The sequence below is a fragment of the Melopsittacus undulatus genome, chromosome 4, assembly GCF_012275295.1.
Source record: "Melopsittacus undulatus isolate bMelUnd1 chromosome 4, bMelUnd1.mat.Z, whole genome shotgun sequence".
Classification (NCBI taxonomy): domain Eukaryota; kingdom Metazoa; phylum Chordata; class Aves; order Psittaciformes; family Psittaculidae; genus Melopsittacus; species Melopsittacus undulatus.
This window is the reverse complement of record NC_047530.1, coordinates 93,629,392-93,653,571: the sequence shown is the minus strand read 5'-3', so window position 1 is coordinate 93,653,571 and position 24,180 is coordinate 93,629,392. Positions and strand designations below refer to the sequence as shown.

At 38.7% G+C, this 24,180-nt stretch overlaps 1 protein-coding gene across 1 annotated transcript; it reads right to left on the bottom strand.

The window, feature by feature from the left end:
- Positions 1-441: 441 nt before the first annotated feature.
- Positions 442-24,180, bottom strand: STAMBPL1 (STAM binding protein like 1). Its single transcript, XM_034062349.1, has 11 exons — positions 23,958-24,180; positions 12,907-13,094; positions 11,281-11,498; positions 9,837-9,912; positions 7,737-7,832; positions 6,075-6,429; positions 5,378-5,502; positions 4,344-4,481; positions 3,592-3,704; positions 1,945-2,044; positions 442-746 (listed from the first exon to the last, which is right to left on the bottom strand). Exons 2-11 carry the CDS (start codon positions 12,988-12,990, stop codon positions 690-692), a joined length of 1,362 nt encoding a protein of 453 aa, XP_033918240.1. The 5' UTR covers positions 12,991-13,094; positions 23,958-24,180; the 3' UTR covers positions 442-689.

Here is a 24,180-nt window from a genome sequence, read left to right as displayed (position 1 = left end):
CTTTTTATCTATCACTAGATAGATCCAAGGAATCCCTTTTGGGATAAGAACTTTATTTCAAATAAAGGTTTCTACTGCAGGGTCACTGGAGAAGACGCATTTCTCCAGGGGACTCTGATGTATCTCTCATATTTCAAGATGTGATGATGGTCAGCTGTCAGGTAAAGGACTTGTGCTTTCCTAAGTATTTTCTGCTGATAACTTGGCTGAGAGTGAAGCTGTACAAGGATGGGGCAGAGAAAAGGACGAAAAAAGAAACTAACCCCAAAATCACCCAAAATGTTGTGTTTGTCTCTACTACATATAATGCAAAGTCACTGAAGCAGTGAAGATATAAGTAGTCAGAGGTCACAAAGAGCCAGCCGCTGTTAAAAATCTCTAGTTCTCAGAAAGCAATTATGCCAACATGTGACAGAAGAAACGTTATGTATTTCAACACAGTTACTGTTTGAAGTTATTTTTATTGTGGTTTATAGGTGAGATTTGTTTACAGATTCAGGGGTAATGCCACTGAAATCCATCTTGAAGGAGCAACAAAATAACTCTGAAACAGGCTAGAGCAATAAATATCAAACCATTCAATCTAAAATGTATAAATATAAAATTCATTTCTGAAAATGTAGGAAAAACAGAGATCCATTTTTCTGTTTTGGCCATTTGTACAGTAACATAGTGATTGTCCATCCATATCACCTCAGATCCAGCACAATTATCTTTATGTCTTTCCCGACCACATGGGAACATGGCTGCAGAAGAAGTCAAACCATTAGTCACAAAAATAATTTTCAGTAAAGCAGCATAAGAGGGCTATCGTTTCTTTTTCATTTTCTGAGCCTGCTTAATACTATGCCTATCTGTCCAGCCTTGACTGTACCTGTCACTGTGCCTGTTGACAGGCAATCCTGACCATCACAGGTATAGAATGCTGAATAAAGCAAGGACTACAACATCCAATCAGAAATAAATTTATAAAGATAATATTGTTCAGGGTTTAGCCTCTGAAACAGATTATAGTTCTGTGTGATCCTTTATGTATCACAGTGTGGGATACCTTAAATGAAGAAGGTGGTGTGTGCTGCATTAGAAAAGGTGATGGGGAACAGCAGCAAGGAATGTATGAACACTGTTGTTCTCCTGCAGTGGTTTCAGATATGTCTGCCCATATAGTGGATTTTTTTTTAATCATTTAGGACTAGATTGTGTCTTTAGAGGCTGTGATCACTGGTTTTGTTGGAATATCCATGGGTTTGGGGGACTGTACTTGAAAAGATATTTGTGTTCAATATACAATAACAGCAGTGTGTCTAATGATTATAGATCAGCTCAAATGGTCAGTAACTTCATTAAAGAACTAAGTCTGTAAGGTGTCACTGAAGAGAGCCCATCTGGAAAAAGAAGTCTTACATTTTTTTCAGAGTTGGACAATCTTATTATTATTCCCTACAGTCAATAATAACAGAAGAGAAGAAAACAAAGAACCCCAATTTCTACTCCTTTTGTGGAGTAATATTGATATTCTGAGAGTCCTTCAACAAAGAAATAATTTCCAATGTCTTTCAGCATTACTTCTCTGTACCTGATCATTTTTGTTTGAGCTATATGAGATGCTCTGTATTTGAAGTGGGAAAATGAGTTTTCTTAAGAAAGAAAATCTTCATTATTCAATGGTAAAAATTGTTTTCTTCTGGGTGACAGTGACATTTCTGATAATTCTTACTATACTATAGATATAGCATACTATGCTAATTACACCACCAAAAGATATGGTAGTTACTGAGAAGTCAGTGGAAAATTATGGGCAATGAAGGAATTACGGGTAACAGATTATTAACATGAAGGAAAAACTATAAAGAAATCTAACCTGAAGCACATGTAAGTTCTGCTTGCAGCAGAACCATGGGCAAGAATTTGAATAATCAAAATCATGCTGGATTATATACTTACATTAAATAACCTAAGGTCCTTTGTATGTGGATGGAAACCTTTCTTTTTACAAGCAGAAACTTCTAACATGCCAGCATTAGTAAGTCTGAAGATGCCGGTGCTGGAAAGCAAAAGTTGAAATTCCTGTTACATACTGCTCCCATAATACATGTTCAAGGTTTCACATGCAAATTGCTTAGTTTAACAGAAGGACAACAGAGTGGTACTCAGTGACCTTTGGTACACAGGAGCCAAGGCTGAGTTGGATACTTAAAACTATTCGGAATCAAGGGGAATTGTATTCTTGTAAAGGAAGACATGATGAGGGGAAGACTGAAAAAAAGAAATCACAGTACTGGAGCTATTCTCATTAGCGAGGATAGGCTACTAAGGGCCGAGGCTAGTTCACGCAGAAAGAAACCAGAAACTTAGGTGTTCTGGTTTGCATTTCACTCACTAAACTCTAGAGGGACAACTTTAAAATAGAGCAGCCTTTAAGCTAGCTGTGTAAATGACTGGTGAGAGTACACATCCTCCCCACTCTTGGGTAAGTAACACAAAGCACTACAAAATGCACTGCTGCATATGTATGACCTAAAACTGAGTGTTGACTAAAATGTCAGAAACCCCATCTTCTGGGAAGAACGTTAATACCTAATAGCTACAGGACAGAACCTGATTGATAAATGTTACAGATACTAGTAACAGGTTCCATTTGTTACAGAGTATCAGCATAAACTATGAAAGAAGTTTGGAAGACTGGAGATTAGAAAAGGTATGCAGGCATACTCTAGGTTACAAAGCCTAGTGCACTTGTCAATCAACCTGTATTTAGAGCTGTGCTACCTGAATGGCTCATACAGGAAACTAAGCAAGCAGAATGGGATTCACAGAAGTTATCTAAAAAGGTGGACGGCCAGAAAGGAAGGCTGAAGAAATGCACCATCTAAAAAATTGTGTTAGCCCTGGGGTTTTGAAGTGCCAAGCACTCCAAAAGAGAATCATGGAATTGTTGAGATTGAGGAACCTCTACAGATAGTCCAACACCCTGCTTCAGCAGAATCACCTTAAACAGGTTACCCAGGACCATGTCCTGGTTTTGAGTATCTACAGGGATGTAGACTTCACACCCTCTCTGGGCAAGCTGTTCCATTATAAACCTTCACATTAATACTTACATATTTCCATTTATTTTCCAGAAACTTACTGTTCATATTTTATGAAGTACAAAAATAGGACTTTATAAAAAATGTGATCTTTAATTTTCTACTCCAAAAACTGCATTTTCCAGATCATCCTAGAGAAGTATGTCTAACCCCTCTACTTCCTTCATCAGACAGAATGAAGCTAGGTCTGTGGTAGGGTACTGACACTGAGGTCTCCAGAAGAACAGCTCCTGTCACTACTACTTGACTGAGCAGAGTATGAAAATAAATAAAATTTAAAACCCTGGGCTGGGAAAGGAGGAGGAGGAGAGAGAAGCCATAAACAATACTGTGCATAGAGACTAACTGGAATGCAAGTCTAAGCAATCTAAAGAAATCAAACTCACAATACAGTATTCCTGCCTTTCATCCCAGTTGACATGTGCTGTTTGCACTTGATCAGATTTTGCAGCAAGGAGTGGGGGAAAATATCTAAATATTACTTAGAATAATTGGAACTCACTCATTATGCTTTGGTGAGCAAACAATTGCAATGGCCTCTGGCAACATTAGCTGATAAGAACAATGAGTATGAAGATCAACACTGGATAAGAATGCTGTTTGTGTTGGATGTGTCTACAAAAAGAAAAGGAAAACTTAACATCATGAAATACCAATCATGTTTGATATACATTCAAGAAAGAACAGTAATTTGTAACAAGTAAAAGCATCAGTACTTCCCCACATTGGTTTCTTAAATTTCTGTTAAACCAGATTCTACATTGTTAGGGTGGCTTTTCAGTACAAGATTTATGGTGGCATATTCACAACCAGATGCACAAGCAATTTTCTGATCACAAGGGAAAAAAGGTGGAATGAAGAAGCACAAGACAAAGGCAAATGACTCTGTTGTCCAAAATCCCCAAGAGCGAAATTAATATAAAATTTAAACAACACAATACGTCCTTCCCCTCCCCTTTTGAATACAGTAGAAAATAAATGGCATTAGAAAGTAATAAAATACTCCTAGGTCAACATAAACAAAAGTTGTACTGGCAAATGCAGGCCCATTGTGTGGTCAGGATGGCTCAACTGCATTAAGAAACACTTATCTGTGTAGAACATTAGTGCTAATTTACATGACAACAATGAGAATTAAGTGAGCAAATTAATCTGGATTATTCCAGTTCTATAGTTTGTTGTTTCCAAGTTCTTTTTTTCCACATAGTGTGCAGAGCCGATATAGAAAAGCTGGAATTTATGAGTCATACATACATGGATCCAACCCAAAGTGAGGAGATCATACTGATCCTGAATACCAAATAACTCTTCCACATTCTCCATGTCACAGTAGTCTGGTCCTGCAGATTGCTTTGGCACTATTACATGGGTGATAGTAAATTCATTATGTGTCTGTAAAACAAACATTGACTGTTTGAACAAATGAACTAATAAATAAATGCTAAATCAGGATCTGAAAGATGTCAGCCTATCAGCTAAACCAAAGCATTATATAGCTCTGCTGATTCCAGTGCAGCTATACTGACTGACTTACTGCAGCTGAAAACATGCTTTAACATTTTATCATGAAAGCATACAGGGTAGTATTAGTAACAACATGAGACTGTTATATTGCAGTGTTCTCAGAGATGAGTGTGAAAAGGTTGTCCTTTAAAATAACATGAAAAAAGAGGTTTCAGAATACTATTATTATTTTCTGTGAAACTTGTAACATCACTACTCTTGCTATTCTTTCTCTTTATACGATTCAAATACACCTGGACATAATTTTTAAAATTTTATATATGCCAGCATCATCCATGGCATACTTCCTTGCTCTAAAAGGACATTAATTGTTATCTAGGTCAAAGGAAAATCAAAACAAAAATAAACAAACAGCTTGAAAATCAGATGTAGTACAGCTTGATGGAGGGAGGGATTTTCTTTGTTGTGCTGTTATGAATTTGATGACTCCTGTAGATTCTAACAGTCTTTATATTTCATTGTCCTGCAACTAAACCTCACTTACCTTACATGAATGCCAGAGAACGTACTCGAAAAAGCTTGTATTGTACAGCATGTACAGCTGAAAAACTTGCTACCTTTTATAACAGCAGTGTACTTTGATCAGATGTTTCCCCAATAAAGCAAGCCTACGCTGCTGAAGTGACCCCTCAATTTATAATATGAAGTTAATTACACTAAAGACTAATTGTTTAGATCTGCTTTTGTTCTGAAATCAAGACATTACAGGAAAATACAGCACTATCAAATGTCTTCCCCAAACAAATGTGAGCATTAAACTGTACCAGTTTTCCACAGAGAATTCCACATGTCTCTATTCCTCTTAATGTATTTGCCTCTGCTAACAGCAGAAATTTGTGACAGAGATCCCTGGGCAAAATGACGCCTCTGAGTGCTTCTGCCAATTGAGCTGACAAAAGAGAAAATAAAAAAAAGAGTGAGAAAAAGGCATTTGCAGCTTACACAATGAAGTTCCTTAATATAAGGAAATACACACAGTTACAAAAAATTATTAGAAGTGAAAGAATTATAATTCCAAATCACAGATTTCTAACAAGAGAAAATCCACAGCACAATCACTTTACTCTAAACTGAGGTCACCAGCCCATAAAATAAGCCCACTACCCTGCTCCTGAGGTGACAGTGAGCTGATACCATCCCTGGCCAGGGCTTTCCAGGGTGAAGCACTGCATGTTCTGCTTTTTTTGTTCTGAAATCCATGGCAAGACTCAGAGTTCATTACACAGGAACACGAAGGCTCAGTCCCCAGATCCATCTATTGGTACTCAAATGGAAAATGCGAAACTGTGCAACCAATCTCCTTTCTTAAAATGAAGAAACTATATGGAACTTCTGTGTGTGCATGAACCGGTTCATGCTTATTTCACTACGGACATTCTCATGGTGAATATATACATAAGCATATGCAATATGTGAGCAAAGAGGCAGATAAAAAAAATAAAGAAAAATTTCTGCACTTACTCTGAACAGCACTTAAAGTAGCTGCTGGTTTTAAGACCCTGTTTACTGGAGGTGAATGCCCAGTGGAGCCAGATTTGCTGCTCCCCTCTCTGTTTTGAAGCAGTGCAGTAGACAGGGAGTTGTTGTCTGGTACAGAAATACAAGATAGTGTACTTCCATCTATCTGTTCAGACATAACCATGTTCTCTTTGATTTTCTGATCTCGAGCTAATTCTTGCTTCTTAAGTTGATCCTCAAAGAATTGAAACTGTTCTGATTCAAGCTGCTGTTGCCTCATATGCGCAATTCGTTTCTTCTCTGCCTCTATTAGCTTTTGATGCTCTAGTTTCTTCAGAAATTCAGTTCTACGTTTGTTCTGAAACATATGAAAAACAATGACAGTCTCAAAACACTAAAAAAAGCTACAAAAAAAAGGGAAAGAAGCAATCTAATTGTTTAATAAAACCACCAGATCCTGTCATTAAAAATTGAGTCTTTTGAAATTTGCTGAACTGGAAAATACAGCTATATCCTCAAATGCAGTAGGATATGGAGGGAAATACAGAAAGTAAGGAATTACTAACATGAAGTTTCCAGTTAGCATACGTGTGCTGCATGCTGTTTTGTTTTTAATTCAGCAGCTATAACACTGGCCTCATTTGCCATATATAAAGTCAACAGACCAAGACTTTTCAGAACAGTAATGGTAAAAAGACTAGACGGAAGAGTAAGCCCTTACAATTTTTAATGCAACAAGAGATCTATGAAGACATGAGTTTTCTGGGTAGGTTTCATAATCCATTTTGTTATCTGGTTTTGTTGCTTGTTGCTGCTGTTTGGATAAGTTGCTGTTTGGGTAAATTTCTTCTGCTACTTTCTTTCCTCAGCTTTCCCTGGATTGCTTAATCTGCCTTTGGTGCATAGCCTCTCCAGCCTGATACATTAGGTGGCTTCTCCACCCTGGCCTATGTCATCTTGTCCCCAAGCCACCTGCTGTTCCACGAACTGCAAGGGAAGCTTTGGGTTTCAATGGCCCTTCCTCTTCACCAGTAAAGAACTTCAAGCATCTTCAGAAACAAATGAAAAAAAAAAACCAAACCCACAGCAAAGTCATCTCTTAAATGTCATGAACAAAACAGAGCAGGAAAGAAAGCCTCAAGCTGATCAGTGATAGGAATATGGAGTCAATTTTATGGAAGGAAAGAAAAAGATGTTTTTTTCCCAGATACTCTTTCCAAGACAAGCTTTTAAAACTACAGATCCTGTTCTCAGTGACTTCAATACATAAGAAACAAGTATTTGCAGTTATTTAAAGACTAAAGCAGGTTCAATTCAAACTTGAACTTATCAGGAGCTAAGGGACTTTTTCCATATACTCATACAGATGTATTAACAGTACCCTTCTTACAAAACAGAACCAGAGTGTACCCAAGATCTATTTAGATACTTGTAGACAGTTACTAAGTAAATACCACAGCACACTTATTTCCAAGCACACATTTGCATTATTTACTTTCAAATGACCAACTGGTTAGATTCTGAGAAGTGAGAAGTCATTTTAAGCAGCCTGTGAAATGATTAGGTTCTTGTAGAACTGGCATTTTACTGCTTCGTTTTTAAGATGTTTTATATGACAGGAAATAATTCATAACAACAATTATTTAATAAGCATATAAAACTTACTTGATTCTGCATGTATTCTTGATATTCTAAGTTATATTTTTTTAAAAGATCTCTCTTCAATTCATCTGTCCGTGGAAATGCGACCTCCTTCAATTTCTTTGGGGTGGGATGGGGAAGAAAGAGAGATAAGTTTACTTTGCACTTTTTAAAAGAACCACCTGGAAAGTAAAACTCAGCTGTAATACAGATCTTAAAATTACAAAATAGGAAAAAAAAAAGTATCAATCTTCTCCCAGGAAAGAAAGGAACTAATTCATCATATTATGAAACTTCTGTAGTACACTGATTTCAGTAAAACTATATGTCAATGAAAGATGTGACATGACTACTACTTATCTCAATGCAAGATTAATCCTTCTTTTCTAGATTGCTATCTGTTATCTCTGTTTTCTTTAATAGCTGTGTGATGACTAACATTTTTGTTGTAGGTGTAATTTATTAAAGAAGCCAAGTCAAACTTTCAGGTAGGATCATCACAGTGTTCTCTGGGACTCCATGGACAGAAATATATCTGAATATAGCCATTTCCAGGTGGAGAAAAAAAAAATGTTTATTTGCAGAGACAGCTGGTAGCTTCCTGTGGCACCCCTGTTTGTAAAACAAAAACAATGCCCCATGTTTTGTACTGATGATGAGGCTACTACAAAATCGTTTAGAGGCTGTAGGGAAAAAGAGGGAAAGAGACCATTTGCTTAAACCTACTGAGTGCCCCACTGCGTGAGACACAGCCAGAAATCTGGCATGAAGCATTTTGGCTTTTGTGAGAGATTGAACTCAAACCAGACTCCACTGTCCATTGTCCCAAAGATTGGTATGAGAAACTGAGAGGGAACTCCACTGTCCATTATTTGAGAGATGGGTGGGAGGAGCTGAACTAAGACTCCTCCATTCATTATCTCAAGGATTGGTATGAGGAACTGTGCATTGTCTCAAGGATAGCTGACAGACATGCACAGTTGAAGAGCTGGCTGCAAGGCCAGTGAAACTGGTCCACCAGGAACATGCAGTAGGTAATGTTAAGAACAGAGGTACTCCCCCCACCTCATAACAAAAGGGGAAAAAGGTAATCACCCACCTCCAAAGACTACTATGGGCCCTTGGGGACACTGTCCTCTGATGCCAGCTACAGACCCTGGAGGACTCCCATTACTGAGGACAGTGACTTTGAATCCTCGGGACACCACTGGATCCATAGCGGTGGCTATCTCTCTGAGCTCTGAATGAATGAATGAATGAATTTCTATCTTTTTTTCTGATCTGTCCTATCACTATCTTTTTTATAGTCATTTCCTTTTTTATAATTGTCTTTTAATAAGAAATAAACCGACTGATTATGGTACATGACCTCACTTGTGTCTTAAATTCACTCTGGGGATCATGAATGAAATATTTCCAACACTGGGGTTTTCCCCAGTCGGACCCTGACAGCTTTGAATAAAACACCAATGAACTTTAACTGTAGGGAAAGGATGCAAATATGGCACCACGAAGCAAGGGGCATTTATGCTTATTCTAACATTTCTCACTGGGCAATTCCAGATATTTTAAGCTCAGAATAAGACTGTATTTGAAATTCTCTTTTAGAAATTACAAAAAGAGAGAGTAAAACTATTTTATACACAAGTGGAGGGAAAAATCTGGTATTAAGTAACTACATATTTGGTAATAAAGAAAGAAAAAATATACTTTGATTATTTAGCAGGGTAAACAAATACCACACAGACACCAGTAATGCCACACATCTCTCTTTTCCTGTTTGCAATAGCCAGTTTGGACCATTATCTACTCATGTAACTAGGATCAGAATCAAACTCTAAGTACTGTTGAGTTTGTGTATTTTTAATATATAGACTTTCAGAAATAGAGGTACCTGGGTTTCCAACAGTCTACTAACTTCTTCATAAAGTATTCTTGTCTGCTTTGTAGATTGATAATATGATTTCCAATACTGATCAGGTGATTAAACAAAAAAAAGACATGAATTGTTAGTGAAGAGAGGTGTGGTGGCTGCCATGGGGTATGTGTGAATTGGGAGTACTGAGAAAATAGGTAGAGATTCCGGGCAAACATTTCTTAAAGGCCAAGAAACCATAACCCTACCTTAATAATATCTTGTTTTTCCGGTACTGCACATTGGTGATAGTCTCGGTGATTGGGCAGCTTTTCTACGAACAACCTAGAAAATTAAAAGTGTGTGCTCACTTCAGTAGCCAGAGGAACATTCACAAGAGCTTTTATGTTGACAGAAAAATCAGTTTCACATAACTGTTGAACACTGAGTTCCAGTTGACTCAGAGCAGGTTTATACAAATTTGTTTAAACTAACACTTAGATGCTTGTAGAGACTTGCATGGGACCCATAGGGTAATGACAGGAGACTACTTTCTACATCTAAACATACTTTGGTTAGGAAAAAAAAGGGCTACCTAGCAGCCAGCCCCTAAAAATAGCTCTCAAAATTGCCATACACCTAGTCAGTGTTAATAAATCCTATTTCTGCTGTCTTTATCTGTCCTGACCTGAAATACTAAATCTTACATGGGAAGTCCAGAATGCAGAACTGACTGTCATTACAGCAGTTATTTTTACCAGATCAAGCTGCACAGCTAACTGCAATGTTCTGAACTTACCCTGGCATCTAAATTATGGCAATACTCAGCTGCAAAGACTTTAGAATACACAGCTGCTATCATTATTTCAGCAATTTGTATGATGTTCACCTCCAGACCCTCTTTTTATAGAGATACAGATGTTTAAAATTAAGTGGAATAAGAAAGATTTGGTCTAGTTTTCAAAGCATGAGGAAAATAAGGGAGGAGGAAAGAGGTATTCTGTTATGAAAATTTTAAAATACACATACAAAAAAGCCCATTTCAGAAGTAAGAAAACCAAACGATACTATAACAAAACTAGCTAGTTTGAAATCTGCCACTGATATATTTTTCAGCTGGTTATTTTGAGAGCTGCAAAGAAAGCCCTCCAGATTTGGTGGTTTGCATGGGAAAAATAATCATACAAAGAACATATGTTGTGGATTTTGTTTATTCATGTAAGCAGCAATACATTTTACTTAATCCCTTTAGGGAAGAAAACTAAAATGAGGCAAAAGCCATTTTTTCATGGTTTTTAAGCGCTGTGCAGTACTACCATCTTGAAGATCAGCAAAAGTTCATAGGGCATAGCTACTAAAGGCTCAGAAATTTTATCTAACCATAGCTTTTTAAGCCATGCACTTTATTTTAACAACATGCTGACAGATACAGAATAATCTGTAGGACACAGTGCTCATAGTGTAGCGTGGTATAGTAAACTTCTGTATATTAGGCTAGTTCACGTCTTGGCAATTAATAGATGGATAGGAGTAGTGTACTAACAGTTGAGACAAAATTACAACAAAGCCTCTAGTTAAAGATCTTCAGAGAACAAAGCTATTCTGCAAGAACATACAACATTTTTCCCCTAACCTAAAGGTGTGCCCTGTTTTCACTGCAGCTTTCAGTTTACTCAGAATTATAAGCTGTAAAGACTACAAACAGTTTCTTACGTTATGAACTTATTATAAAACACAAAAGCATTCTCCAGGTTTCCCTCCTCCATATATACTGATGCCATTCGTTCCATCTCTACTCCAGATCTAAAGTAACGACGTGGAGTGATATCTTCATTGATTGTGATATTGCTGCCAAGTTTGCTTAAGGCACGTACTCTCTCTTCTGGGGTCACAGAGATGTCTGTATGGTCAGGAATAGCTACCAGCTTTTTCTGAAAAAGAACAGAGAGGTTTGCAAACAGAACCAGATATTAAGTTTTGCTTTCAGTAAGTGATCTTATTCAAGAAACTCAAAGGAAATTATAGAATGACAGAATGGTTAGTGTTGGGGGGGATCTTAAAGGTCATGTAGTTCCAAGCCCCCTGCCACACACAGGGGCATCTTCCACTAGATCAGGTTGCTCAAAGTCCCATTCAACCTGGTCTTCAACACTGCCAGGGATGGGGCAGCCACATCCTCTCTGGACAAAGCTTCTCTTGCTTTAGCCTACACGAAGTATCAGCACCCTCACAGTAAAGAAATTCTTCCTAATTTCTGACCTAAATCTTCCCTCTTTCAGTTCAAAGCTTTTCTCCCTCATCCTATCACTACTTGCCCTTGTAAAAAGTCCCTCTCCAGCTTTTCTGTAGTCCCCCTTTAGGTATTGGAAGACTGTTATAAGGTCTCCCCTGAGTCTGCTCTTCTCCAGAGAGAACAAGCACAGCTCTCTCAGCCTGTCTTTATAGGAGAGGTGTTCCAGCCCTCTGATCATCTTCGTGGCCTTCCTTGGGACTTGTTTCAACAAATCCATGTCCTTCTTGTGTTGGAGGCCCCGGAGCTGAATGTAGTAATCTTTAGCTTTTTTTCACAAAATAGGCATTGGTTTCACCACCAGGAAAACAGTTAAAACATTCCAACATGTTTCTCAATTGCAAATAAATAGTGATTGCAATCACAAATAAAAAGTGATCTTATCCCCTTCCAAAATCTTCAAACCACACAAAAAAAAAAAAGAGAAAGAGAAAATTTATTAAATCTCTGTAGAAGTTATCTAAGGCAACACAAAGTGTATTCTCTTTAGAAACCTCCATACATGAAGTTCTACAGGATTCTGTCCCAAGTTATTGTAATAATTTGATGGAGGGCCTGAATACTCTGACTCCATCATGTGACTGCTGGGTATAGTTCCCAATAAAGAGCAGTAAGTTTCCCTGCTCAGTCAACAGTTGTCTTCAAATGTTCATTTCCACTTTCAAACAAGGCAGTTACAGCCCAAGAAGTTAGAACTCCACTGAAGAAGCGTAGCTGTTTATTATAACTAACTTCCTCTTAAGTGGCCAAATAATTGGCTACTACAAGTTATTTCCTCTTACTCTGATGAAAATTTTTACCCTTTCTATTCAAAATGTTCATTTCAACTTCTTAAAAACCTGATCACTGAAGCAAGTTGAAACCCCATAAACCACATATATAGAAATATGTTGCAACAAAGCCATCACGCAGAATGTGGGAGGAACTGGCAGTATGCAGGAAGCAACCCTTGTAGCTGACAGCCAACACTGCTAAGCATCTCTTTTGAATTGTTTCCTATTTGAAAGGGAGGGTGCTCAGCCATTAAAGCATTTCTTTGTAATACATACCAATGAGCTGACAGTGAATGATTGTTCCATACTGTTTTCTGTCTGCAAACCAAGGAGATTGCTCTTTTCCTCCAAAGTCTCCATCTGACTGCAAAGGGCAGTGGGAATCCAGCACTCAATATTTGCAGCCAGCTGTCTCAGGGTTTATTAGCCCAAGGGAAACATAGATATATAATTGTGGTCATGTGCTGGAAAAAATAAGGCAAGTCATTCTGATTTAGTACTACATTCAAATGTCATGTAAGTTTGCATGCCTGCACCTACTCATAACTTCACTATCACAGTATTTGCATATTTAATAATAATCTAAAATTTGCCAGGCATCTAGAATTTAAAATGGGAATGCATAGGGGCTTACAGGACAGCTTGGACTAGCTGGCTTGTTCTAATATTATAACATGTTCAAATCCACTGTAATAAAAAGTTATATTTACAATTTTTACAGTAACTTAACACACCCCCCCAACTTTCAAGCAGCTCAAAAGTTTAAACTAATCTAAACTAAAAGTTTAGACTAATCACAGAATCTGTGCTTCCTTGAGAGTATGTTTTGACAAATACAATTATAAACAGCGTGAATCTGACATCTTTTTTCTGCTAAACCTATAATTAAACTGAGCACAAACTCATACAAGTAATGTAAAGCAGAGAAAACACTTCAAGCACCATGTGTTCCTGACTTCAACAACACTCGAAATACAGTGAACTCTAATGAGTTAACTGATATTAATTGTTCCTTGCACAGCTCTGAACAGTGAAGACAAATATTTAGACATGTGGCCATCAGAAAAAAAAAAAAAAACAACTGTGAAAGGGAAATTAATTATTTAAATTACACTGGAAATATGAAAAAGAAGCACTTAATGTGTTTTTTTTCACTTACATGCACTCAATCTAAACAGATTTGCTCCTGAATGTCAAAGGCACTTTGTATATATATATATGGTTTATGCTTTCATAAAAGCATAAAGAGTGGGTTCAGCAAAGATATTTTCTCAGCACATGTCTCTCTAGAGGCTAGAGGACTCTGGGTTAGAGAAAAACAACCCTAACGTGTTTTTAGCTGGCTGCGTTTCCCAAGTATTGATTTCTGTATTTGGGTCTTCCTTATTTTTTCAAAAAACTAGCAGTATCTATTAGAGCAGTCATTAATTTTAACCATTAGCACAAGTATTACAGGGGACATTAAATTCATTTCAGTAATAGACTTCCTTTGAAATAATCAGAATCATCCCATTTTACTTGTAAAAGCCCTTACTGGTATTCTCATGCCGCATTATTAAACCAGTCTTATGCTACTTTTCTGTACAACCTCCCAGTCTCAATGAATATATTCTTGCTTGACTTTATATCCATGTTTTCCACCTTCAGGATTTTTATTTTCATCATCAGGTACGTCACAGGTCTGTGAATTCAATTTCAAGACCTGCTCTTTGAAATTAAGGTTTTGAAATTAAGGTATTACAAATCCTTGCAAAACTTGTGACAAAAAAATGGAACATGTCATATATGCCCAAAACATCGACATTAGTTGTGGTTGCAGTGCTAATGGAAACAGTTCTCTAAACAATTTAATTTTATATCATGGAGCTCTGGTGTAAATGATCACCTTGGCACAAGAGCCTATTCATTGCCTATTCATGAGCTGTAGGAAGGCCCCAGGGGATCACAGTAATGGCATTTTTTTGCTTTAGCACAAAGAAACCTACTGCCTTATGCCTAGTTCCACCTGAAACCCGTCTTCAGCCGAGCCACCGTAGGTGTGGTAGACTGTGAAAGGAGAGGGCTAAAAGCTTGGCCAGTGCAGAGCTCACATTAGTCTTCTGCCCCTGTAGCTCCAGTTCTCAGCAGAAATAAAATCTTCAGTGAGAGATCCTGCATTCATATGCTCTGTGTGGCTTGGGAATAACAATTACAAAAAGAGATCTACAATAGCTGGATGGAAGAATAGGTTTGGTCTAGAGTATGCATTAAAGTATGACAACTGCAAAATACTCTAGAATTTGATTTATATATTTAAAAAATTGTTCAAAAATAAAGAAGAAATATATTTCTATTAAATTCTCTATTTCAGTTAGCAGCTTTTGGGCAAGAAAACTGCTTTGGACTTTCTCTAAAACCTAGTGAGGAAATGAACATTTAAGAGAATGCTCTTGAGATGCTTTCCAATGGAGGGCATGGGATATGGATAGTATGCTTCTTTCAGTGATTACTGCACCTAGACCTTTCAGCCTTGCTTGTAGGCAAGGAAAGAAATGTTACTGCAACAAGTGGGAAACATAAAAGCCACTAATTGGTGGTTTGGTTTGGATTTTTGTGGACAGTATTCCTAAAGACGCCTTTGTTAAAGCAGCCTATGGTATCCCCCAGCCAAAATCTTCTTGGAACCGGCACAGGCAGGCATCATGGAACCCTTAACCTGCAAAAATTTCTCATTTTGATTGACTTCAAGAATATAAAGTTATAAATGTGATTTCAGTGAATTTTAAAACTAAAGAAGTATTAATAAGGAAAACCAAAGTATAATATCAGGTATTTTAAACAGGAGACATCTGGTAACAGCAAAATATCACACTTCCTCAAAATTGTGTCAGAGTTTTGAAAGGATGAAGAAGCTCTGTCACAGTGCAAGAGCTTACCAGAGGAATCACTGCAAATGAAAGAGGAAACTGTTCAAATTTGGCTTCAGGAACACATTAAAACCCAGACACTGCAAATAGAGAATACATACTAGGATGAACTTGTATCACTTTTACAAAAATGCCAAATAAAAATCAAAGATATTAGCTATTACAGGTGGCAGCATAATTTAAAAAAACCCCTAAAACTAAAAAGAACGTGGGCTCTCTTATGACTGCACTCCAGACACACTGGCCAGATTGATAAATGATTAAAATGCAGAAAATTAAGCTTTACTAAAAACACCACCACAGTCAGTTCCGCGGGATGCCTCTGTACATAATGTTCCTCATGGCGCAGCTTCACAATTGCCTTCAGTTGCCTGAAGGCCATGACACTGCCAAGGGGCTCCTCTTATGCCCCCATCACACTTCTTTGTCCTTCCACTTTATTGACACCAGTGACTTCAAGACAAGTTGTAGCTGATCCAAATTAAAAGCAAATGGAAATTTAAAATTACTTCCTTCTCAAACTCAGAAATGCAAGGAAGGAGGCAGAAACATTAAGCCAGCAAGCAGACTTGCCCATTTCTGAGGCAGTACTCTCCTAGAACAATACAAGCTGGCTTTGAAAATGCACCCTAAGAGCTTGTATAGTGCGTAAAGAATAGCCCATTCTCTTTGTCTTTTGGAAAAACATTTACATTTCACTCTAAAAGAGCAAAATACCAAACCTCTCTGTGTATATACAACTGATTGTATTCAAACAAAATAGTTAAGCCAACACAGTGAACTACACTCCAACCCTATCCACAGGCCATAAGAAACAATGCCAGCTTGGAGCTCTCTTAGTTTATTAGAGTGCAAAGTGTTCTAAATTCAAGGACTAAAGATGTATCTTTTTCTGCTTTACAGTTTTAGGCACACCAACTAACTTATATGGGCTTAGGTAATGCTGATTAAGAAGAAATGCCTGGACATTTAGCATGCAAATCAAACTTTTTCTAATTATATCTTTTCTGATAGTTATATAAGAATTTAACATCCTTTCGATAGTTAAGAAACTTTTCTCTATTTCACTGGTAATGGCACTCCTCACCAAATCCTCAAAAAACATTTCCTTTCCTATATGATCTAGCTTCTTTTACTATGCATTAATCCTTTGCAAAATCCAGCTAGATTAAATCAAATGCTTTCAGTTATAGGAAACAGAGCAAAGTGAGAAAATCAGCATTTTAAATGGCACTGAAAATGATTCTTTCTGTTCAGGCTAACAAGCATGGTATCAAGCACCAGGGAAGTGAGAAGCAGAGAGAGCAATTTTAACTTAAAAGTATATGCAAATAGTAGTGCATAAAGATAGAATATGTCTATCAAGACATACAGAGTACCTCAAGAGTAGGGTAGTAAGACAGAGGTAACATGAGAAGATCTGGAGAATGCATAAACAAACTCTCATGGTGTTCTGAGAGGTATAATATCATAATTCATCACAAATTCTCTAATGCCTTCACAATTTGCTACATGCTGGCATGTTTCAAACAGTTGCCAGGAAGGATGGATGTGGACAAATGAGCCTCTTTGCCTGTGCTTAGAGCCTGAGAAGCATGACCCTGCTAAGTTTTCAAGCCATATAACTATGCTCTGTGATAGCAAGATGTGGCACACACAGCTGTACAGCAAGGCTTATTAGGTCAGGTGCAGTATGAACTATTTATGTCACATATTTTGTGTTTGCAATGGCTTGTGTAAAGCCAGATCACAGTTTGGGCAGAAAAAGCTTTTGTCTGTCTTCATGCATTCCTATGACGGGCTTTGAATCATAGAATAGTTAGGATTGGAAAGGACCTCAAGATCATCTAGTTCCAACCCCCCTGCCATGGGCAGGGACACCTCACACTAAACCATATCACCCAAGGCTGAAATGTCTCTTTATTATGATACATCTTTCACCAACATAACCTGACTATGAGAGAGGACTGTACCAGCAAAGACAGTGAAGCCAAGCAGGACCATGCTCAATCAAGGATGCTCACAGTGACTGGTGGTACCCCAACAGAACCTGTGCTGCTCAGACTTGCTGGAGAAGACACAAAGATGAGCTCAGAGTACCAGTACCTTCCAGGAGCTAGCTGACTGTACAGCATGAGGACTGAATTTCAATTAATTATTATCTTGAGGTTGCTTTTCCATCTTCAGTTTTTCAGAAGAGGTTTTCAAATGTTGAATGAGATTTTTATATTTATAAACAAATAACTGCCAAACTTCAGTATTGATTTACTCATTAGTAGTTACTTTGAAATATTGTTATTACTTACTTTGAAACTTTGTTTCCCCTTTGTAACATATTTTCAAATACCAAGGGAATTAGTCATAACACTGACTTCACCACTGTTGGAAACATTTGTCAATATTTTGACTATTGGTCTTACTAAAATACTGCATTAAAGAAATCATGGGTAAAACTTACCAAAGAACATTTTGATTCAAATATTAGGTTCTGTTAAGAATAACAGGGACCTAAGGCATTAGCAATGATTTATTCTTTGCATATTTTTAAATAGTGGATTATTTCAGAAACATTCATCCTTTTGTTCTATATTTCTGTCTAATGTAAAGCCCAGATATGGTTCCCACCAAAATCATTCACTTCAGTTCATAAATAAGGATCCCAATCCTAATACTGAGAAATATTTGCTAATATAGGAGATAAAACGTGGCATAGTTCTGCTTTTTATAAACTATTTGACAGCACTACTTTGCATTTAGCCCATGGTAAGAAAAAGGTTACTTCAGTATTGTCATGAGAAGTTAAAACAATATTCCATTTTTCTGTACTAAGAAGTGTGATGATTATAGAATCCTAGAACTTAGATGTGCCTCAGAATATAAAAGGGTCAGTCAGTGACTGCCAGATAAAGGACTGTTTCAGGCCAATGTCACCAGTGATGCAGACACTTGTACTTCTGTACCTTGAAATGTTCAAGTGAATTTGGTGAAAAATAGGTTAAAAATGCAGGCACCAAACTCATTCAGTTTTTTTTGAAATGCCAGGCCATATACTGGCACAGCATACAGTAATTTATACACACACTTGGTCTTGATGTAAAATCTGCTAACAAACAGCCTAAATAGAAAACTGCCTTCTGCTCGTTCTCTCCAAAAAGAAACAGCATGTTCATCTGTCAACATGTTTCCTGAAACAACTGTTCACCGTTACAGCAAATGATTCAGCTAGTATAGCAAATAGTCTCTTCTGGAAAAAACAATAAAGCACTGAATGTCATGGCAAAATCATTCTCTTGTGCAGAGAAAAAAAAAACCAACCAAAACCAACAGAATGGCTTTTCATTGAAAAGAAGCAGTGCAAGGAGCTGCTTGCTGAGAACCACACATCTTTCTATGGAGAAGTTGCTCTTCATAGTAAGAGCTACTAAACTTGTCTGTAGAAATGCCCGTCTCAGTAACAGCTCATAACACTGCCCCGCAGCTATACAGCTCCATTTAAAAAACATAGCCAAGACCTCCTTCCAGGCTCCACTAATTCCCACAGACAGCTGCCAAGCTATACAATCATCTTTCTTAGAAGTGGGTCAAGATTATATCCTCTTGTTCACCTGCTGTGAAGGACCAGATCCACCCATCTCTCAGCACACTGCCTACAGGTCTCTCCACAGATTGTGTCTGCAGCGTGTCAATAATAGCATCTTCACCTGCTTTGGGTACTGAGAGAGAGAAATCATGTGCAGAGGAGATCCTCCACGCACAGATCTGCCAAACCCAAGTCTTGCTTATATGGTTATGCCATGCAGTGCCGTATCTTACCTCACAAAACTGAGCTGTATTTTCACCTACAGAAACTGTGGGTGACATAAGGGTCTGTTTTATTTTTTCTAGTTAAAAAGTTATACCAATTATTTGAACACTTCTATTGTTGCTGTACAAATATTTGGATTACTGCCATTAGTTAATGTTGCCACTTGAATATCGTTGACTGGCTGTTTTCTATGGACAGTTTTCATTTTGGAACAGATACAACATTACTGCATTAAGAAGCTACAGCAATAAAATTATATTGCTATTGGGCCAGCTAAGACTGATAAACCACTATAATATACAGATAACATCCAAAATGACACATGGAAGATCCTGTCTTTTACTTGCTACAGAGAATATGAATGTAGAACCTACAGGCTTTTCCCATTGCTTCAGAGCACAGAGGTCTCGACCTCTGACTCCACCTATTTTCTCATTTATTTTTATGCAGACTATTTTGAAGTCAAAATCTAGTATGTTTGTGCTGCTACAACATAACCCTATGCATCTGAGAATAGGTGATGGCTTTCTACCAGATTTGTTAATATGCTCTGTCTACAAAGATATTAGTCACTTTTAAGAGAATAGGCTAAAAACAGACTAGAAATACTGAACATTGAAGCATGCATCTGTGAACTGCTGACAGTTCTTTCTCTTGTGGTTTCTTGTATCAAAACAAAACACAATCCCTTCCTCTCCCTTTTTTGTTAACACCATTCAGTTTCAGCAGAAAAGCATTTTTAACATAATGGATAAAGTAACACGGACGTTAGAATGTCCTGGATTACAAGCAGTAGACTTTTCAGCAGTCACTGAAATATACTTATGCAATATAGAACAGCATCCTGACAGTGACCCACTAAAAAGGTGTTCTTGATGTGGCATAGAAAAACAGTGCCATTTTCCTTCCTTTAGGAAATTCACAGCAATCCCGCATGAAAATTAGTGTACCAAGACACAGTAAACCAGGAGAGGGCAGAAAAATAAAAGAAATAGTTGTTGTAATATACTTTATTCTTTGATGATTTAGCTGAAATACTGAAAAAAGAGATACCTGCAATACATAACATCACTGATAAAACTAACTTCCAACCATAATGACCAGAAGCTGTGTTGCTAAGGGAAACAAATGAGAGGCTAAAATCAGACAGAGGTCTGCACCGCTTCATAGACCTCCAAGAAATGAAGAAAGCATGATTTCACAGATTTTTCTACCTGCAACCCTATTTCCTACAAAGGCAAAATCTCTCTAGAATAAAAAAGGGTGAAGAACCTTCTGTTTCTTCCTATAAAGGTAATGATTCTTCTGGAAATATTTGCTACTTAATTTTATAACAGTTTCACACTCTATAACCTCTAATAAGGATATTTATTGGGTGAATAGCTGGCTGCAACAATAAATTTCTTGTCCTATCTGTTGAAAATTCCTATTCTGCCTTACTTCCTTATGGTTCAAAATGCAGGCGACAAAAAAGGAGAATTAAGATTAATTGACATTTCTGACATATAATCATAGAATGGTCTGGGTTGGAAGGGACCTTAAAGATCATCTAGTTCCAGCCCCCTGGCCATGGGCAGGGACACCTTCCACTAGACTGGGTTGCTCAAAGCCCCCATATAAATTCACAGTTCATCAGAAGTCTGTTAAATTGTCTATAAAGAATTAAGCTTGCCTTGTGGTTTCAAATCTACAAAAACCAATTTGGGGCATTAGTTCAATGGATTCTGACTATTTTTTACACTAAAGGTTAAGTAAGCAAAGTGCAAGTAAAAAGCTAGTAACTATGTTACCAAAGGATGGAATGTGGTCAACCAGTACAAATAACTACCAGTTAACCTGGCATGTTTCTGCAATATGATGGTATGATGGTTATAGTAAGATAACACAGTTAGCTGGTTTCATGATGAAGTCTTTAACCTCCTTCCCTGCCCTAGGTGATTCAGGATTTCTCATGCTATGAGCAGATGGGGGAAAAGAAACCCAGGAATGTCGGGCTCTATGAGAAGAGTACAGTGTGCTTTAGACTCGCCTCCCCCTTGGATAGTTGCAATATTTCATCTCTTTTGTAATTTGCTAAGATTGACAATGGTAAGCACATGGTTTATAGAGCACTGACTGTAACACAATCAGCTCACAGGGCTGCTTGAAAGTTAGTTGAATTATCCAGAATGTCAAAGCTGAACACTGGCTGGCCAACAGGCTATTTATCCCAGTGAAGCTTTGCACAGGCTATTTTTGAGCTTATCGCCAAATTATTTGCTTTTCCTTTCAGGATGATTCTAGTGACCTTTGCAGCCTAGCCAAGCCCCGTTCTGTATCAATGGAAAGACCTAGACATCTCTGAAGGCCTTTCAACAGTGGTTCAGAGATGCTAAAAGAGGAAGACACTTTGCACATTGAGCCCACAGCTTCCCTAATGCAGTTCCATGTTGCGCTGAATTGTGAGTCATCTAGAGCTGACAGTGGGAAATGGTAGGCAATGGGCTGTGTCTGAGCAGGTGCCTGACTCACAAGCATTACCACAAGGTATCACCATCCATGTAAAACTGAAAATGCTGGATTTTTGTAACAGGGATGCCAATGCAGCAACAATATGAAGCCGCTACACACGGACCATTCATGAACTGTATGAGCAAGATAATTTGATTTAAAGGACCAATACTTCTATTTATAATGGAAATTATGGCCAGAAAATATGTTTTCTGGCATGGCAATCTAAATCTTAAATATTTGTTAAAGTGATACAGACAAAGATTTTCATGGCAGCAAACTAGTTTCAGAACACAAACTTGAAATGGAACCTTTGATACAGAAATAAAATCTCAGGAATTAGATAAGAACAGGAAAAAAATAAAATCCACTATGGTACAAGTCCAGCAGAGACCAAATATTTACTTTTATACAGTGTGTGCTCTGTGTGTTCATGCATAAGTGACCTTGCCACTCCCTCAGCAGTTGCAGAGTTCATGACGCCCCTCACCTTGAGCTATACTTTTCCTCAGCTTGGTAATTAACTTCCAGGAAATGCCTGAAGGCCTGACCTTGAACGTACTTCATACACACAAAAAAAAACCATGAGAAATGCCTCTGCAGTAACTCCACAGCAATATTAATAATACACATTACTGCAAGACACTGAACCCTGTTTTTAAACATTATACTACAAAACAGCCCCCCTGCACTTACAGCCATTTAAAATGCCATTAAAGAAACGTAAGCATGAAATTTTCACCTACAGAATTATACAGGATTTGGGAGGAATGCTTCCTACACTCTCCTGTGATCCACGAAATTCTGGACTTGTCAATACTAGCACCTAAGGGTATGAATAAACATGCAATATACCAGGCAGAAATGCGTTTATTATATCAGAAAATCCAGCTGTTAGAGTAATACAGTATATTGCTTCTGCAACACACATAGCAACAAACCTGGACTCCATTCTCCTAAGAGTATTTAATGAAGTTCTGAGTCTGTATCTTACTTTCTAGGACCTGATGGTCTAAGGCAATTTATCAAATATATGCTAACCACAGCTTTGGACAGTCAAGCTCTTTAGCCTGCAATAAGGAGAAAATCCACTTCTGTGGAGACAGAACTTTCTCAAAGCTGGCCTTTGCCTGAGGAATGAACTCCTTGGGAACACAGTCCATCCAAGACTTCATAATCTCACCACTTTCTGTTCTCAGTAAAAGGTGGCTTTTTCCTGCCCATGACTTCTCAGACAAGCATTCAGAACCATAGGCATATTAAATAAAATAATTCCAAACCAAGAGAAATTCCTCCAGAAGTGACTTTTTGCCACCCTTCTGAAACAGGGCAGTGCATCCATGTGTGAGAGAAGTGAATTACGCTGTCAGCGCACTTGCACTCAGTCAGAGGTAGGTGCAAAATGAAGTACTCGAGCAGAAACAGCTTACGGAAGATTTCTGATGCCCAGCGAACATTGTTTCTTCTCGGTTTTTTTGTTTGGTTGGGTTTTTTTGGTTGGTTTTTTTTTTTTTTACATTCTTTACGGTCTGATGCTGATCTTTCACAAGCATACGGAAATTATTTAAAAATAGACTGCTGTTCTGAGTTTGTTTTCTCTCTGACACAGGGTAACGTTCCCTGCTCTCTGCTCCCCATCACACTACCTATCACCACCTATTTATGTGGGCGCAGTGAAAACCGCAGCTTTGCCCAGCGGAACTCGCTGCTTTCGCCTCCCGCACAAAGTGGCACGGCGATGCCCCCGCCGCATCCCCGCACCATCCTCCTCACCCCGGCACGCACACGGCCGAGGCTCCTCGCACACAAAGTTCCGCCCTGCCTGGAGGAGGGCGATTTCCAGTGGGCCTCCCGGGATCGCGGCACCTGACACCGGGGCGGGGACCGGACGGGATGATCACGCACCAGGGACATTCACCACGGTAACGGGGCTGATGGAGCTCGTACCGGCCACGGCTCACACCGCTCCCCGGCCCCGGAAGGGGCACGGCACGGCACAGCGCAGCGCGGCGCCACCCCCTCCTCCGTCTGCCCGCAGGGACCGTTGGCGCAAAGCAGCAGGATGGAAGCAGCGCCACGCCAGCTCCCTGCCCCGCGCTTCCCTGGGAAAGGCGACGGCTGCTTACCGGATCTCGCATCCGTGTGAGCGGCTCCGGCGGCCGGTTCTGGAGACAAAGCGAGAGGCGCCCGCCGCGCTGCGGGGGGCCTAGGGGAGCGGGCAGGAGCGGCCGGGCTGCCCGGGTCTCCGCCGCCGGGACTCGGAGCAGTGGGCACGCCCGCAGGACCGGGCAGGTGCCGGCGGCACGGCGGTGAGGAGCCGAGCGGAGCGCCCTGCGCCGCCGCAGCCGG